This window comes from Pogona vitticeps, chromosome 1, assembly GCF_051106095.1.
Source record: "Pogona vitticeps strain Pit_001003342236 chromosome 1, PviZW2.1, whole genome shotgun sequence".
In the NCBI taxonomy this organism is placed as follows: Eukaryota; Metazoa; Chordata; class Lepidosauria; order Squamata; family Agamidae; genus Pogona; species Pogona vitticeps.
Window position 1 is genome coordinate 110,425,330 of NC_135783.1, and position 18,630 is coordinate 110,443,959.

At 39.3% G+C, this 18,630-nt stretch overlaps 1 protein-coding gene across 3 annotated transcripts in view; it reads left to right on the plus strand.

Moving 5' to 3' along the window:
* The first annotated feature begins 254 nt into the window (after positions 1 to 254).
* The window catches only part of ME1 (malic enzyme 1), a 159,843-nt gene continuing 141,467 nt past the window's right edge, over positions 255 to 18,630 (plus strand). Inside the window, exon 1 of one of the 3 annotated variants that reach the window (XM_072999154.2) lies at positions 255 to 2,570. In XM_072999154.2, coding sequence (XP_072855255.2) covers positions 2,457 to 2,570 — 114 coding nt within the window. In that variant the 5' untranslated portion in view covers positions 255 to 2,456. Of the gene's footprint in view, positions 2,571 to 3,259; positions 4,266 to 18,630 lie in introns of those variants that run through there. The other 2 variants (XM_078380506.1, XM_078380510.1) reach the window with 2 other exon arrangements.

Consider the following 18,630-nt stretch of genomic DNA (forward strand, 5'->3'; position numbering starts at 1 on the left):
ACAGTATGTTGGTGTATTCTCACTCCAGTAAGGAGTCTGGCCGCTGCATTCTGCACCACTTGAAGTTTTCGCATCAGCCTCAAAGGCAGCCCCACATAGAGAGCGTTACAGTGGTCTAATCCTGAGATTGAGTACGACTCAATATTATGGTTGAATTGTGTTACTAAATGTTTATTATGAGGGTTTTCGATTTTTGTTTCTGTGTTCTGGCAACATTAACAATTGCCTGACATGTAAAAAGTAAATCATTTTTGTGTGTGTAAAAGGAAATAGAATGCAGTGGGTAGCTGTAAAATACTTAATTCTGCACTAAAGGCAGAGAAACAGACCTGATAGGGCCAACCACATGACACTGATTTAGGTGTGTGAAGCATTTTCTTTGAGTATTGCCTATGCAAGCAGTTGGCTATCTAGCTTTATGGGAAGTGGCAACTAGTTAATGAAATACAGTAATAGAATGACACAATTGAACTCAAAATGGCAAATGCACGCACCTATATGAACTGAGTTGTACTCTCTTATCAAATTAGACATGGTAACTCCAGTGAAGTAATATATCCATTATACCTTTGAACTTAATCCGCTCCAAGTATTTTGCCCCACCCAGCAATACCTAGTTAGGCTATCAGTTGATAACCTCTTAGGTAATACCATATGAGCAGCACAGCAGAGGTGGTGTGAAATCATGAAACTCTTTTGTCAGAGGGCACAAGAAATCTTTCCCCTTGTTACTGCTTGAACCAGAGGGTATTTTCTGTGCAAGCCCCACTACACATAGAACTGATCTCACTGGTCCAAGCAACGGATTGTGGCGCTGCAGAAGTGGCACTACCTGAAACAAGAGACTACTCCAGCTTTCCCCTTTTGCAATATTTTTCTGATCTCAGTAATATTTATTTTAAAAATAAATATGAAGAAAAGAGTCTCCCCACCACCGGCCACCTTTTCATTTTTTATTGCAAAGAAGGAAACAGTGGAGGAAAGGAACTAGAAAAACACCTAAAGGATTGTATCTGAATCTGATTGCAGACTATCTGCTTCCAACCTGCTGGTGTGGTGTCATTTAAATCTACAGAAGTATAACTTGTGTTTGGTGGCAATGTGCATTACCTGAAGTGGGTCAAAATTTCTATGTGAAGCAATTTAAAATGTACTTCATTTTTACCCTTTAATCTCAAGGCCAGGACAAGCTGAATTGGTTTATTGTTTGCCTGTTAGTCTGCTGTTAAAGGCATGGACTGGTGAGAAAGGTGGCAATCCTAATTCTTTTCAAATCTGTTCCAGCCTTTTTTTCCTGATGGAAGACTTCTACCTTTACAAGCAATATTAAAAGTTAAAATAAAATGGGCTGCCTCCCCCAATATAGGAAGTTGAAGAGGCAGCACACTCACGGTTGTTTTTAAATTTTATTTCCATGACAGAGGACAATCAGGGCAAAAACACCCTGGACAACAACAAATACATTTCCCCTTTGGCTTTCCTGTTATTTTCCCCGTTTTTTGCTGAGCTCTATAAAATACAGCAATTCAACTGCAAGTAGATGAGGGATACTGTGATTGTTTAGTTTATCCCTGCCATCCTACAACACTTTTGTCAGTTAAAAAAAGGTGAGGTAATCCTAGTTATTGCGTTTGTCCTTCTCCTATTTTTTTTTAAAACCCACAAATAATATCCCCAAGGCCAAACAGTTGTTTATGGCTGTCGCACCAATATTCCCACTTCAAAGTCTCACATAATCATCCGTTTCTACCAGCTGTTCAAGGTTCCTTGCAATTCTTTTTTCCCCCCGCTATTCCTAAAACCGTGGTGGCGGCACCCTTCATTTTGGTGAATGAAGGAGAGAGTACTTTGCAGATACGGAGCAGCACAGGATGGTGCTTCCTGCAGGTTGCTCCGGATTGAACTGGGAACATCTACATGCAATGCATAGCCTGCATTTCTCCTTGGCATGCCTGCCTCCCACCCCAGTATACAAGACATTTCTTATCTGGCAGCATCCAAATACAAATCCCGTTTATCTCGCCGGAGCCGAAATAGTCTCAGGGCACTTGATCCTGTGAAAGTCTAAACGGGGTCAAAGTGAATGTGTCTTGTCCTGCCCTGCTTAAACGGGTGAGGAGCCGTTCACTATAAGGCTTCAGTCTGATGCGTGTGGTAATATGATCGTGTGTACGGGCTCGGAGGCTGGCTTGACCAACCTGTCAGAAATACCACCACCACCCTCCTATCCCTGCTCCGACGCCTTCCCCGGAAAGACTCAACGGCTCCCGCGCCCTTTTGACCCGGGCGAGGAGGTGACTTGTCAAGACGCTTCTCCTTCCTCCTCCTCCTCCTCTTCCTCCCCACAGTGGCCTCTGAAGAGGCAGCGGCAGCAGGAGCCACAACAACGAACACCCCACAGGCGTCATCAACGGACTCGAGCCCCGACTCCAACCGGCGTTTGACCTCCCGGAGCCATGGAAGGCACTGCTAGTAGGCGACCCCCTCATGGCGGGAACGAGACCCCCTCGCTGCCCCTCCACACCATGAAGAGGGGCTACGACGTGATGCGCTACCCATCCCTCAATAAGGTGAGCCCGGTGGGTGGGTGGGTCGGTGGTGGAGCCAGCGGGAGGGAACGAGGGGAAACCCTGGTTGGGCGGGCGGCGTGGGGGGCGGCGGCTGAGGGGCCAGGCAAGCACTCCCTCGAGGCTGGCGGGTCAACGGCTCGCACCCTTTAACTATTTATTTATTTTATTTATTTATTTATTCAATTTCTACCCCGCCCCTCTAGACAAGGTCTACTGGGGCGGCTTACAAAAATTAAAACACATTAAAACAATATATTATTATAATTATTAAATTATTATTATCCCTCAGCCTGCCCCTCTTTCCTCAATTAGGAAATGAGCTCTCTTTCGGTTCTTCAGGACGGACTTCTGAGGCAAGCGCGCTTTTGGGTTTTGGCAACAAGCAGGCATCTCTCTCTCTCTCTCCCCCTCTCCCTCTCCTCCCCCTTCCCCCCCCCCCGGCGTTCTCCGTCTGAAACGGAGCCGGGTGGCCTTTTTCTGCCTTAGCTCCGCCCCAGGCCTCGCCTTCCCTGTCAGCGGCCGGGGAAGAAAGTGGGAGGGCAAAGCCACCCACGAACTTGACAGCCCAAAGGGCCTGTCCGGGCCGCCGCCACCTCCGCCCTCTGAGGCGACGGAAACTCGGAATTCCTTGGGAAGGGTTTCTCGGCAAGGGCGTCCTGTTTTATCCCCGAACTCGTCCCGCCGTTTTTCAGACACGACATTGGACGTGTGTGTTTAGGTCCGGGCAAAACACTGGGAGCGAGACGTAGATATCCATGGGAATGCAGCCACACACAAGACACGTAATCGGCTTGCTAGCCGGTTAGAAGTGAAGCGGCCCGGCCGGCTTTTCCTGTGGAGCTTAGCAGAAGTTGTAACGCCGAAGTTTGCCGCTGAAACTTTTCCCGGCCCTGCTTGATCACGGGTTAAAATTGCAGTGGAAGAGTGAAAGGGTTGCGGAAGGGATAGCGGTGGGGGCCAGTTAAAATATTAGTTATGCCAGACAACCTTAGCAACCCCTCCTCACCCCATGGGCGGTCCACCCAGCCTCCTGCTTCTTTTTAGGGCCCCTGTGATCATAACGTGATATGCTCATGGTGAGGGACAGCTCAGCTCAGGTCAGATCTACTATGTTGGCAAGAAAATCAGTCTTTTTCAACAGCATCAGATGATGCATCTCTCGTGATCCAGTGGTACCACAGTCTTCTCAGAGTCAGAGCAGAGGGGAGGTTATTTAACAGACACTGATTTAGAAGCAGGGTGCCTTTTCTGTCTATCATCTGCTACCTGCTGGACAGCTTTCTCTGTTGTGGTCTTAGCTTCACCTGTTCACTGGATATGAATGGTCATACTTGGCGGGTAAGTCTGCAAACAGAGCAAATATGAAAGGCAGTAGTAGTGGTTGAAAAAATATATGGAGTGGGAGGTGGTGTGATTTCACTAAAGAAAGAGCATGTTGAACTAGTTTGATATTCTAATATGGGGGCAGGTTGGAGTGAACAGTCTGTTATGACTTCATAATGCACTTTGAGATATCGTTTGGGAAAGTTACTTACATAAAATTAAATATCATAATGGGGCATAATAGGTGGGTAGAGGAAAAAGAGATATCTTTACAAATGTTTCCAAAATCCACTGTCAGGCAATACCTTTATGATAAATGAAGTATGCCCCTAATTACAGCAGCCTTTCAAGATATCCAGAACTATTCATCAGGTAAGATATAGAAATCAGAATGTGTCAAAGGGGGGAAAAAGGCTGATTTGAGGTTGAAGTCCTGAAGTCTGCATGGAGTATATGTGGAATGGAGGAACAGAATGAATGTAGCAGACAGAAATGCATTGTGCAGTGGCACCATACTACACAAGTTTACTTGGAAGTAAGTCACACTGGCTTAAATACTGCAGTGCAGTTTTGTTATGGTGTAACTTTTAGACACTAACTGCTATATATTAAGAAATCTCCGCAGACATTGTTTCTGTAGACGTTAGTATGCAACAGATAATGTCTAATACTGTACAGAGATTTCTCAACTTAAGGCAGTTCACTTCCAAAAGTTATGTCATTTGCAAAACTGTGCAGCAGGATTTCAGCCACTGTATTTGATAGAGATTCCTCATAGCTGGAGGTAGATTACTTTGCTGTATGTGCTGGTAAAATCTGTAGATCCTCCCATGAAGCTAAGAGGATTTGGATACCTTTTAAAACTAGAATAATGAAAATGAAATGTAATACTACCTGGTGCTTCCCATGAAAAATGTTTTGCTGTACACGGTAATTAATTCAGAGCTTTTACACATCATTCCAAGAGGAAGATGTTTGTTGAATGTTGTGGTCCATATTTTATCTGTAGAAATCATTTGTATGATGCATCTCAAAAAAATCAATTTTATTAGACATCAGGTGTGTCAAAATTAGGAAATTATTTACCTCTTCTGCTGTTCAGGAAGAAAAAATAGACATTTAAGCTATGAAAATATAAAATAGCATATTACAGCAGTGTCTGTCAAAATGGAAGCTTTTGTGTTGCACAAGATTGGAACTCTTATGCAGAAAAGGCCAATAATCAGTGAATAATGATAACGCGAGTGGGAAAGTATAATGATTCTAAAGGTCTTGAGAACTCTGCCAATCCTTTGGAAATGGGAGGTGTTGATGATGTCCAGAGAGATTTTGCCGAAAACGTATCAGAAATCTGATGAGATTGCATTTACTGTACTAATTTTCAGTCAGACACATAAGCATTTTTTTAATTATATAGTATCAGTGACGATCCTCTCACGTCATTCATGACATTCATAGTCATGAGCTGAGTTGTATGAGCCTATGAGAAGACTGGAGAGGCGGAGTCAGCAGCTACATGAGGCTTGGCAGGAGAAGGAGGAGTCAGATAGAGATTGGGTTGAGATCCAGATAGAGAGAGAGAGATCAGATACTGAGAGATAGAGTTGATTAAGAAAATTGGTAGAGAAGGTGGTAATGAAATAGTTAGAGAAAAGAAGTATGTACAGTACTGCGAGAACTGTTGATGATACTATGCTGAGAACAGGCATGAGACAAACTTCCTCTAAGTTTTGTCTAATTGCTTCCAATCTTATCATTTTTAAAGTTGATTTTCATATGTTATAATTTGCTCATATGAAAGATAAAAAGATCTACCTTCATCATGTTTGCACAGAGCTGAATCTGTTCCATGAATCTGTTCACCTAAAAGTAACCCTTCAGCCCTAGGTTGAACTTGAAAGGAGGCATGGTCAGAGTTTTTTTTTCCAGCTCTGTGAAGGCTTACAGTCTGACAATCCCAGGTCTAGACTGAATGTTAATATGTAAACTGAAAGTTCTCAGAATAGGACCTAAGTTTCTTAACCTCTTTATAACATGCCTGTTTTTCAGAGCAAACCTAAATTTTACATATGTTGACTAAGTTAAGGCAGTCAGATTAAAAGAGGCAGAAAGTCTGACCATCAGTAGTTTTTAAAAACAGAATGTATCTAAGGTTAATTTTTGTTTCCTTAATGACAGTAAAAGGAAAGCACGATGATACCATTTTAATAAAATGCTGTTGAAGTGATGTCACTTCTGTTTTCCTTGGAGATGTTGGTTTATACACGGCCTGTTTTGTGTCTGCCTTCAAAATCTGTTAACAGGACTAGAAGGGGTGTCAGACAGAAAAAGATTAAAAGATGGGACACTCTGTTCATTTCAGTACAATGTTTATAGTATGGAATTTAGGTCTGAGGTTCAAATGTATGAATATGTTGGCTGCATTCCCTTGTAAATTCAAACCATGGTTTCATATAATAATAGAATCATGAAGTTGGAAGGGGGCTTGTAAGGCCACTGAGGCCAACCTCCTGCTCAGTGCAGGAATACGTATTTTTCCGTGTATAAGATGATACTTTTCTCTAAAATATTTAGATTAAAATTACACAGAAGTAAGGAGGGGGAGATTGCTGCTTTCCTTCTCCACTTTTTTCATAGAAAGCGGAGGGGGAAAGCAGGAATCAAAGTGCTTTGATCCCTGCCATCCCCCTCCACTTTCTTGTGAACAAAGAAATTTTGGGTTGGAAAAGTGGGGGACGTCTTATACATGGGGGTATCTTATACACGGAAAAATACAGTACCACCCATCTTGTAACTATGTGTTTGGCTTCTTTTTCCAAAGTGCAGTACTTTGCACTTATTCCTGATGAATTTCGTTCTGTTGTTTTCAGTCCAGTGCTTCAGCCTATCAAGATCATTCTGAATTTTGTTTCTATCTTCCTCCCAATTTTGTGTCATTAACAAATCTGATTAGCATTCCCTGTATCCCAATATTGAATAGCACTGGGCTCAGGATTGAGCCCTGAGTTGCCCCACTTGTTACCTCCACCCAGTTTGAGAAGGACCCATTAATCAGCACCCTCTAAGTATGATTATGTAGCTAACTGTGTATCCACCTGACAGTTGTTATGTCCAGCCCACACCTAGTTACCCTGTTTCCCTGAAAATAAGACTTAACCTGAAAATAAGCCCTAGTATGATTTTCAGGATGCTTGTAATATAAGCCCTACCCCCAAAATAAGCCCTAGTTAAGTGAAAGCCTGCCCTCCACCATTGTGCAGCAACCAGAAGAAGACAACATGACTGTATTTGAATAAACATAGATTGTTGTACATGAAAAAAATAAAACATCCCCTGAAAATAAGCCCTAATGAATTTTTGGAGCAAAAATTAATATAAGACCTTGTCTTAGTTTCAGGGAAGCACAGTAGCTTTAGGGCACTTTGTCAAAAGCTTTGCTGAAGTCAAGATATACTATGTTTGAATATAGTTTGACATTATACAATAAATTCAGTTCTTTCTTTCAATTAGAGCAATCTTGTTAATTCAATAGTAATATAGCCCCATTGATTTAGTGGATCTGCTGAATTAGATTTAGCCCAGTGTGAACAAGTTTGGAATGAACCTTAAGGTCTGGTTGTCCTGCTTTCTCCATCTATCTTTCTATTGTATGTGACAATTCCCTTCCTTTCTGGCTTGTGACAAAATTGCTACAGCTGATTTTGAAAACTACTGTTTGGGCTTATCTACGAACCAGCATCAAATCGTGGTTTGCAGTCTTAGGTTTACAGGGTGTAGAAAGTAGAAACAAGCTCTTTATTCTGAATTTCTTTAAATGAGCCGTTAAAAAGCTCTGGCTCAATGCGTTTTGGCAAACCCTTCTTCAGGAGCTGAGCATAACACAAAGCCACACATTAAATATTGAATCATTCACATTTTCTTTTTAAAAAATTATATATACAGTGGTGCCTCGCTTAACGAGCGCATCGTACAACGACGAAATCGCATAGCGATCCCTTTTTTGGGATCGCTAATGCGATCGCTCAACGACTTTTAGATAGGGCGAAACTCGCATTGCGAAGATCGGTAAGCGTTTCGCTTACCGATCTTCGCAAATCGAAGCCCCGACGATCAGCTGTTCGGCAGACAAAATGGCCGCCGGAAGCCCCAAAATGGCCGCACGCAGCGTTTTCGCGCCCTCCCCTCGCTTACCGAGGGCGCGAAAATGGCTGCCGACCATAGGAAACTTCGCTGAACGGTGAGTAAAGGAGCCTTTTGGAACACATTAAACGATGTTTAATGCGTTCCAGTGGCTTTCCCTGTCCCGTTCAGCGATGTTTCGCTATAGCGAAGGTTAATCCGGAACGGATTAACCTCGCTATGTGAGGCACCACTGTATACACCTGGCTTGGGACTTTCAACAAAGAAAGCCTTATAATATAATGGCCAATTCGGTAGTCCTGAACCCCCTCTTTCTTTTAGGTCTTGCAATAATCTAAGTTTTATTCTTGGTTTCTTTGTCTTCCATATAAATTTCAATGTCAAACTGTCCAAGTCCTTAAAATATTTATAATTTAATAGAACTGGTAAGATTCGAAATGAAAATAATAATTTTGGTAATATCATCATTTTTATTGTAGAGATTCTTCCCATCAAAGAAAGTTGCAGCTTATTCCATTCTTCCAAATCTTTCTGGATTTCCTTCTATATTGTAAGATAATTCTCTTTCATTAAATTACTTGGTTTTTTTGTGATGGTGACTCCTAAATATTTGGACTTCTCTACCTCCTCAAAGTTAGTCTTCCTTACCAATTTATCCACATCTTCTTTCTTTATGTTTTTAGTCATAAATTTTGTTTTTTGATAATTTATTTTAAGACCTGCCACCAGTCCAAATTTTAGAGGATTTTCTAGTACTACCCGTGTCACTCGTGCGAGCCAGGAGGTGAGGCTGAGGAGCCTAACACCGAGGGAGGCCCGGAAGGTAAAGACAAGAAATCGGGCCTTCTTGGCGGTGGCTCCTCGCCTTTGGAACAACCTACCTCCTGAGATTCGCGTGGCACCCTCGCTGGGTATCTTTAAAAATCAACTAAAAACATGGATGTTTCAGCAGGCCTTCCCTCCAGACAATTCCTGATGCCTTCTCCTCTCCCTCTCCTATTGTTTCCTCCCTCTCCTAATGTTTCTTCTATTTAAATTTTTTATACTATTTTATGCTGTTAGCCGCCTAGAGTGGTCTTAACCGACCAGATAGGCGGGATATAAATAAAATAAATAAATAAAAATAAATAAATACTATTATTGCAAGGTCATCCGTGTATGCTTGCACCTTAAATTCTCCTCCTCTAATTTTAAGTCCTCTAATTCCCTCATTCTCCCTTATTTATCTGTTCAGAATTTCCAATGTTAAAATAAATAATAACGGGGATAGTGGACATCCCTGTCTTGTGCCTTGTTCAATGTGTATACAGTATTTCCAGTTAAATTGCCATTAACTTTAATCCTGGCTTTCTGTTTGCTATATATTACTTTGAATGTTTGTAGAAAAGTTCCCTCCACTCCCATCTCCTTTAATTGTAGCAACATAAACTCCCAGTTGACATTATCAAAGGCTTTCTCTGCATCTAAGAAGATTAACATCATGTGCTTTTCTGGATGTATTTTATAATATTCCAGAGTATCTATTATTGTCCTTATGTTTGATGATAATTTCCTTTTAGCAATGAAACCTGTTTGATCTTTATGTATTATTTCTTCAAGTACCTCCCTTAGTCTTGTTGCCCAGATGGTTGCAAATATCTTATAATCAACATTTAAGAAAGATATTGGTCTATAATTCTTGATTAGATTTTTCCCCGTCCCCTCCTTAAGTATTAAGTATATATATGCCTCTTTCCATGAGTTTGGGATTTTACCTCTAATCTCAATATCTTCAATTAACTTCTTGAAGTGTGAGGATATAATTTCTTCAAATGCTTTGTAGTTTTTATCTGGAAGTTCATCTGGGCTGGAGGTTTTCCCACTTTTCTGTTTTTTCCACGCTTCCCCAATCTCACTCATTGTGATTGATTTGTTTAATTTCTCCAGTTGTTGAGATTAAATCTCCATGCTGGAAGTTTATTTAGGTAATTCACTTGTCTCTCTTGTTCCAATTCTCTCTTTTTGTAGAGTCCTGCATAGAAATTTTGAATTTCTTTTTCGATCTACTTTTGTTTATATACTTCCTTTCCTTGCTTATCCAGTATTGCAGTAATCATTGTTTTCTCTTTTTTTTAATTCTATGTACTAACCATCTTCCTGGTTTATTTGCATTTTCAAAAAAAATTTGCATGGCAAATTTAATTTTTTCTCCATCTCTTCTTGTTCTAGTAAGTTAATTTTATGGTGTAGAATATTTATCTTGTTTAACAGGTCCTTATCTGTCGGAGTCTTCTTTAGTTCCATTTCCTCTCTTTTTAGGGATGTTGTTAATGTTTGATATTGTTTATTTATCACCTTTTTTCTTTGTGCATTAAATTCTATTGCAAAACCGTGGAAATAAGCTTTGGCAGCATCCCATAACACTGTCATCCATGTGTCCTGGGATTTGTTAATTTGAAAGAAGAATTTTAATACATTTTAAATTTTATTCAGGAAGGTCTCCTCTCTCAATAGGTAACTATTTAATCCCCAAGACCTTCTTCTTGTTTCTTGCCCTAATGTCATTGATATTGGGTTATGGTCTGCATATGTATTTGGTAGAATTTCAGTTTCTTCCACTTGATGTGTGATTTCCGCTGAGATCCAACAGTTATCTATTCTCGACCATGAGTTGTGTCCATTTGAATAAAATGTATAGTCTCTTCTCTTAGGATACCTGGTTCTCCATATGTCGATTAGATTTGATTCTTCTGCCATTTCCAAAAAAACACCTTGGGTATCACATTTCTTGTTCTCTTCCTCCCATTTCCATTCGCCATTGACATATCCTTTTCTTTATCAATTATTGAATTAAAATCTCCCATGATACACATTTTCTGTTCTGGCCTTTGTATTAGCTGATTCTTCAATTGATGATAATTTTTTTGTTGCGATTCATTTGGTGCATATATATTCACCAGTAATATTTTTTCTCCCTCATTAGAGATTTCTACTATCAATAACCTCCCATCCTCTGAAGCAGTTTAACTGATCGCATCTTTGAACCAATGCAAAAGGATTCATTTTTTAAAAAAGTAGAAGCCCCAGAAGCAGAGGGGGGAAACTATGGATTTGGGGGAGGGGGACACTGGGCTAATTTGCATTGTCCTTTGCATCATGTGATCAGTGTTAAAAAGATTGAATCAGTCCACCTCAAACCCTTAGTATTTCCTGCATTTTCCCCTAGTGGTATTTGCATACTGACACATGTAAAAACTCTGAATGAGAGATTAAACTTTGGGTGATGATGCTTTAAATATCTGTTCAGTACCTTACGTCCTAAGACTGAATAGAAGGCATACTGTGACAATGCTGTTAAGTAAGGTTTTAATCTGATCTCAAAGAAGAGATGCCAAATCCAATTAGGAGGCCAGGATGGCCCATCTTTGCTGTCCTTCCACAAGCAGGTGAATACCTGCCTCTTCAGGCAAGCTTTCCCTGAATGATTGCCTAAGTGGGGTTTCTGAAGGGATTGTTGTGCCTTATTTCTTTGAATGTGTTCTTAGTATTGCTTTTGCTTACCATTTTTTTAAAAAAATACATTTTATTAGTTTTTCACTCTATCTACATTTAATTTGTGTTTGTCAAACGTTGTGTTGCATGATCTGCTTACAGTTATTTGTTTTTTACATCTCAATGTCTTCCCAATTGTCCCCCCCAAATTCCAGACATCTTTCAAACATTCAAACCATTAATGTACTTACTTTAGTATATAATATTGGCTACTATCATAATATTACTTTCATAGTGTACAATATTCTCAAGATCTTCTAGTAACATACTTAATAAAAGTAGTTCCAGATCCATGCCCCAACCTTATACCTAGTTTAATTTACCCAAAAAGAAAACTCACCATATTACGTCTTTACCCTGGTTAGTGCTCCCTTATTTCAATTTAATTCTCCTTTTTAATATAAAAGATATGCTCCTTTACAATTCTCGAAGTTAGATATATACATGCTTTTCAACATTAAGGGCCCCCTTCCTATTTTCCCCCCTTTTCATCTTTCTACGTAATTCCCTCTCTTATTTATCTTTTTTCACTTTTTGTTTCTGACTCTCTAAGCATTCTGCCATCTTTCATGCCCTCTGAAACCATTTTGTGCATCTGATTTATCTCCACTAGATCTTTATGCACTTGGTCTATCTTCAATTGATCTTCCGGACTTTTTAAAATCAATTTTGCTGATTTTCTCCCCTTGTCTTCCCTTAATACTCTCCTCAGATCCAAGATTGATGTTGTTTCTCTTAGGTTTTCCCCATTAATTTCCTCCAGCTCCTCTTTTGATTGGCATACATCATCCGGCACACTCTCATTTCTTTTTTCGTTTTTCCCTGTCTCTTGTTGACTATAATTCTTCTTCAGGTATTCGTTAAATAATTTTGCCTTTTGGTAGTGGTATCTCACTATTTCTAGGATTGTTTGAAGGGTTGACTTTGTTTCGTTCCAAAATTGTCCTTGTTGTGCCATTCTGTTCCAGCTGCCCAAGGGCTTAAGCCTAGATTCGTAACCCCCAAGTATCACAGTCCAGTTCGATGATTGTATCTGTGGCCTAATTGATCCCTGGCAAATTGATGCCAGCCGAACAGATACAGTGGGGTCTCTACTTAAGAACGTCCCTACTTAATAACAATCCAACTTAAGAACAGCTCCATTTGCTAAATTTTGCTTCTACTTGAGAACAGAAATTCAAGATAAGAACAGGAAAAAAAAACCTTTCCTGCTCTTTTTTTAACCTTAGGTCATCTTAGGGTAAAAAAAAATTCTCCCCCTAGTGGTAGGGTACGTATTAACCAGCTTTGCATTAGTTCCTATGGGAACTAATGCTTCAATGTACGAACACACCTCTACATAACAAAAAAACAGCCAGAACGATTAATTGGTTTTCAGTCCATTCCTATGGGAAATTTTGCTTCAACTTAAGAACGTTTCAACTTAAGAACACCATTCCAAAACGGATTAAGTTCTTAAGTAGAGGTTCCACTGTAGTTTCTATGGACGGAAAAGAGCAGATACGGATTAAATGGTTTTCAATGCATTCCTATGGGAAATGCAGATTCAACATAAGAACTTTTCAACTTGAGAACCACCTTCCAATATGGATTAAGTTCTTAAGTAGAGACCCCACTGTATTCCAAGTCTCCAGAATCAGTTCAAATAGACCTGAACCAAAATTTAAACCCCCAAAATACCAAGGTACAATGCAATGGTTATATCTCTGGCCTGATGGCCTAATTCCCACAGGTTTATGCTGGCTAGTCAAACAGAAACACTTCCAGCTCCCGGGGCAGTTTCATTGGACCTACTTTGGCCAAATAGGCTTAACCCGAGACTCAAAACCCCCAAATTTCACAGTTAAATTCAGTGTTTGTATCCATGTCCTGGTATCCTAGTTCCCGCAATTCTGCATTGGCCAAAACTGAAATTCCAAGCTCCTGGAGGTGGTTCTAAAAAGTTCACTCTGGCCCAATATACTGATTCCCAAAGTACAGGTTAAAAAGATACACTTTAGGGTTAATTTGTCTGCTTGACTGATAATAGCTTATGAGAAAAGTTTCTTAAGAATTATAATGCCAAATTATAATATTCTTAAAATATATTTTAAATGTATTTAAATGAGTAGTTAGTCCCATTAATCTTTAAATTATTTTCTTTGCATCCACTATCCCTCTCTCCAGATTTTCTGCCGCTCTACAAATGATGAGATTGATAGAATCTTTATATATAGGAATTGTCTTCTCCAGGGGTAATCATAAGCAGTTAGTTGTAAAAATATATCTCACCCGATAATAACACCGATGTTGAATAGCTGATTGCTGTTTCTCTTATTGCCGGCTGCCGATGACTTGCAAGCAAGCTTCCTAGCTGCTTGTTTCTGCCTGTTGGCTGATTGAGGAGTTTCCTGGATTAAACGGGGATGACCGCCTTCCCCCCCAGTTCACCACCTCTTCGGAGTGGTTTCGACACCCTGAGGTGTCCCAAACAGGTCAGAATTCAGCCCAGGGGACAGAGCTCTGTCCTCCTGCTGTCTTGTCGCGGCGTGAAGTCGGTCTCCCCCCTTACCATTTTTTAAGTGTGGTTTCTTTTTGCTCCTTTTTAGTAATTTGTGTATTTATTGTTTTTAGCTTTAAAGATTGTCTTTTAATGATTAAGCCATCCTGGGTCATTTTAAAGGAGAAAAGCAGTGTAAAAATATTTCAAATATTTACTGGTCTTTGACCGTAATAAACTATTCATTCATTCAATATTTCAAATACATAAATAATGCTACATGATTGCAAATACTTTTCCTATCTGTGAATTATTTATGCTTTCCTTTAAATTTTTTCTATTTTACCTTTTCAAAACATCAGAATAGGAACTAATATTTGCCATTATTTGCCTCTAGGTATTTTGTGTTTAATTCATTAAACGGAAGGTCTTCTATACTTCAGAAGCCAACAGCAGTGGTCCTGGTGTTAAACAGAAAGGACAACTTAACAGTGTCTTGGTATTGACAATGCTTAACTGTGGTTAACCTGAAATGGTTTCTTTATTCTACCCTGTTTAGGATAGCAAGTAAATAGTGACACTGTGATTAAGATTACTGCATTAAACACTACCAATAGAGGATATGTGCAAGGAGATTCCAATAGCATCCACCTTGAAAGCTGAGAGCCTGGAGAGGAGAGCAAACCGCCTTAACTACTGTTTTAGTTAAAAGAGATACAACTTTTAACCACGGTTTCAGTGCATTCTTAGTCATTAGGGCAACAATCTCCATCCCTGCTCTCAATTAAGTTCCAGTTGAATCAGATGTGACAAAAATCCAACTGTGGAATGGAGATGACAGGGTTATGAAACTCCTGTAGTGCAGCCATATCTCTAAGAGATTTGTGATTGGTACACCCATGTAATTTCAGGGTTATGCACAAGCTGTAGCTTTTGTAGGACTTAAAAAGAGAGCAAGAGAGAGAGATCAAACAGCCTCTATTAGGCACTGTCAAGAAAGGAGTGGAAATATTTTTGTGGATTTTGGCTCCATCTTGCTAGAAGCAGAATTATGGATCATAAGCTAGAAGGTTACACTTAATTTATTCTCCCAAGTTTTGCTGAGATAGAGACATTAAACCCTATTGACAGTTGATAAACATCAATGTCATTACTATGCATTCCAGTTAAATTTACAAGATTTTTGGAAATTAATGGTAGAGAGTGTTGGAGTTTTCTTTATAACCTCACATGCTGTCTGTGGGAGGGACTTCTCTGTATTCAGGTGATTGTCTGTCTATCTAGCAGTAACTAACAGTTTCTTCTGCCTCTTGATTTCAAAGAGAGCTTCGCCTCTCTGCTGTGTCCCCTCCCCTTTAGTCTGTTTGTGGCAGTTATTAGTTTGCTGTTGATCTGTTCAGTTGGTTGCTAGGTATGTGTGCAGAAAGCAACATACACAACTTTGTAATTTGAAGTAACTTAAAAGTAAATAAGCTTTTTTTTACACTTTCTGTTGCAAATGTTTCAGAGTGAGTTATTGAAATTATAAGTGCCAGTTAATGAGAAAAGGGTGGATTTGAGGGAACTTCTAGCTATTCTCTTCTGTGAGTCTCTGTACTTCCACTGCATAGCAAAAGGAATTTTACCAGAAATTCAAAACACTGCAGTGAAGAGTTCCTTACTGTTAATTCCAAAGTTCACTATTGATGTGTTTATTAAAGTGATTGGTTTCTAATCTAGTGATCATAATAGAAGAAGAAAATTCCAGACAATAGTTATAAAGAAGCAGATATATTCCAGTTACTGAATCAGCAGATTTTATTTCAGCACAAAAGCACTACACATGGAGGTTATTAATGTGAACATAAAGCAGATTTGGTTTTTAAAAAATGTCTGCGGCTGGTCCATGAGCAGTTCCTGAGGGACATCCAGAGATAAACCTTTCTCTCACCACATGTGTTGGATAAGATGTTTACTAGCTGGAGGAGATCCGAGAAATAGAAGAGGGGAGAATTTTAATGTCTTTTGTTACCTTCACTGTAGTTTTTAGGCATGTGCTTTTGCCTTTTAAAAATGTAAGATTTTTTTTACCATATTAATGTAACTAGCTAAAATGCTTGACGAATACTCATTTTTGTGAATGAGTATTCAGTAAGCTTGTTAATATTTTCTGTCTAGAACATTTATCCTGTTACTGTAGAGCTATATGTTCTGTATTCCACAGAGCCTTCTCTGATGAAGGGTAGCTCTGTCAATAAAGATACAAGGATAAGCATCTGCCGCTTCTATGTAGCCTAATATTTTAAGGTTGTTATTAGAACAAGCCCCCAGTCTCACTGTTTGCATTATGTAATTAGTATATATGTGTTCCAGAGTCTACATAATTACTTAGAGCATTCATTAGTGGCCTTGGTAGTGGGAGACATATAAAACATAATTATGAAGCAGAAATGTGGCTATTGATTTATGATAGATCTAGGAGCATTATATTCATTTATAAATTCTTGCTACTGGGAGTAATTTAGACATATTTTGGCCACCAGAGTACAGTAAACTTTTGCTACTTGTTAGATGTAAAAAGTACATTTTTCATCCAAGGAACATAGTCCTTTTCCCATATTAATCTGATAATAGTACAAACTTTGCACTGCATTTCTATTTCACATCTGGAAGTTGGTTCCATACCTAAAGGTAGTAATCACAAGTGTAATGTTAGCCAAAGCATGATGTTCTCATTTTTGTGATTTTTACAATGGCCTAACATGAGAAGTATTACTTGTTGGATATAATTTTCTGGATAGAACAGTGCAAACTGACATAATATGGGAACACTGTAAATTTATGACATGCTGGGAAAGAGAAGAATGGATATATGGTTTTGACAGAGTTTTTCTTGTTCCTTCAATAAAATTTGATGTGTTATAATTGAAACTTTTCTTTTTTCAGAGCAAGACATGTTTTATGGTACGATCTGAAATAATTCCTCAGGTGCTAGCTTCACTTCTGTGAGCATGCTAGGATTCCACAGTTCCCCTTGTCCTGTTGCAGTTGGCAGTAGTCTCTCTCTTTCTCTACACCCACCTCCTTCTTAGACAAGTGCTCTCTTCTTTATACTGTGAAGAATGTACAGAATATGGAAGAACAGCCAAGTCTGTTTTTTTCCCCTCTTTATATTTCCTATCTTAATCTAGTTTTTCTAACATTGCCCTTGACTTCTTGTGGTTGTTAGTAAAGCCAGCATGAAGTTAGGCAGTTTTACCTCTCCTTCCCTGGATTATGTTGCTACTGCAGGGGACCAGTTGGTTGCAACCACAGCAAATGGCAGGCTAGTAAGCAGAGGCAAAGTATGTGGATCTCTGCCTGGCATTTTCACTGGCGAAAGTTCTTGTTGGGATTACATCCTTTCTAACATGTTCGATGTAATGTTTAGGGTTGGCATGAGACCAGATGTTTTTGTGATGCGTTCTGATAGGAACCAAGAATTTGAAAAATGGTCTGTTCCGGAATATATGTTATGTGCTATCAAATCTCTTTCAGCTTATGGTGACCCTAATGTTCATGAAGATATATATCTGAGAAATGGGCTGCTTATGCTGACTAAAACTTACTCGTTTTTAAGGTGCTATAAGATTCTCATAATTTAATGCACCTGGTGAAAGAATCTAAATGTAAAGTAGGAGTGGTATCCATAGACATTTTCAAAGCCTTTGATTCAGTTGAATGGGATCCATTAAAGATCTTGATTAAACAGATAGGATTTGGCACTCAGTTTGGACAAATAATGCAACCACTATATTCACAGAACTCTGCGAAAATAATAATAAATGATGAAATGACTGAATCAATATTCCTAGGTCGAGGAATGAGACAAGGTTGCCCCTTATCTCCAGTTCTGATTACAATGGTAATAGAAGTGCTGGCACAAGTAATTAGAAACAATATATTTTTATTTATTTTTATTTATTTCATTTATATCCCGCCTATCTGGTCGGGTCAGGACCACTCTAGGCGGCTAGTTCAATTAAAGGCATAGATACCATAAAGGAGGATAAAATAAAGCTATTTGCAGATTATACATTATTAATAATTAAAAATCCAAAAGACACATTGCAGAAAATCAGAATACATTTAAATTTATTTGAAGAAATAACTGGTTTGAAAGTGAACTGGGAAAAATCTTGTAGCGAACAGCCCTGCCCTCACCTGTCCGTCACAGCTGAGCAGTGGAGAAGGAGCCAATGAGTGGATGGAAGGCGGTGCCAAGGGGGGAGGGGTTTGGATATAAAGGCTGATGTATGGACCATGAGGGAGATTCAGTGAGTGAGAGAGGTTCTGTGAGTGAGAGAGATTCTGGTAGTGAGAGACTGTGTGAAACTTAAGAGTGAACTAAGGGTGATTGAGAGATCTGTGAGAACGCTGAATGGTACAGAGAGTGGATAGAGCTTTAAAGTAAAAGTAGTACTGATTCAGATTAAAGTGATTAGCAACCTGTGATTTACCTACTGTATATTAATCAGATGTTATCCTCCCTGATCAAATAAATAAGTTAAGTTTCAAAAGTACACATGTCTCCTTGAGTGAATGGTACTGAAACAGCAATACTGGCAG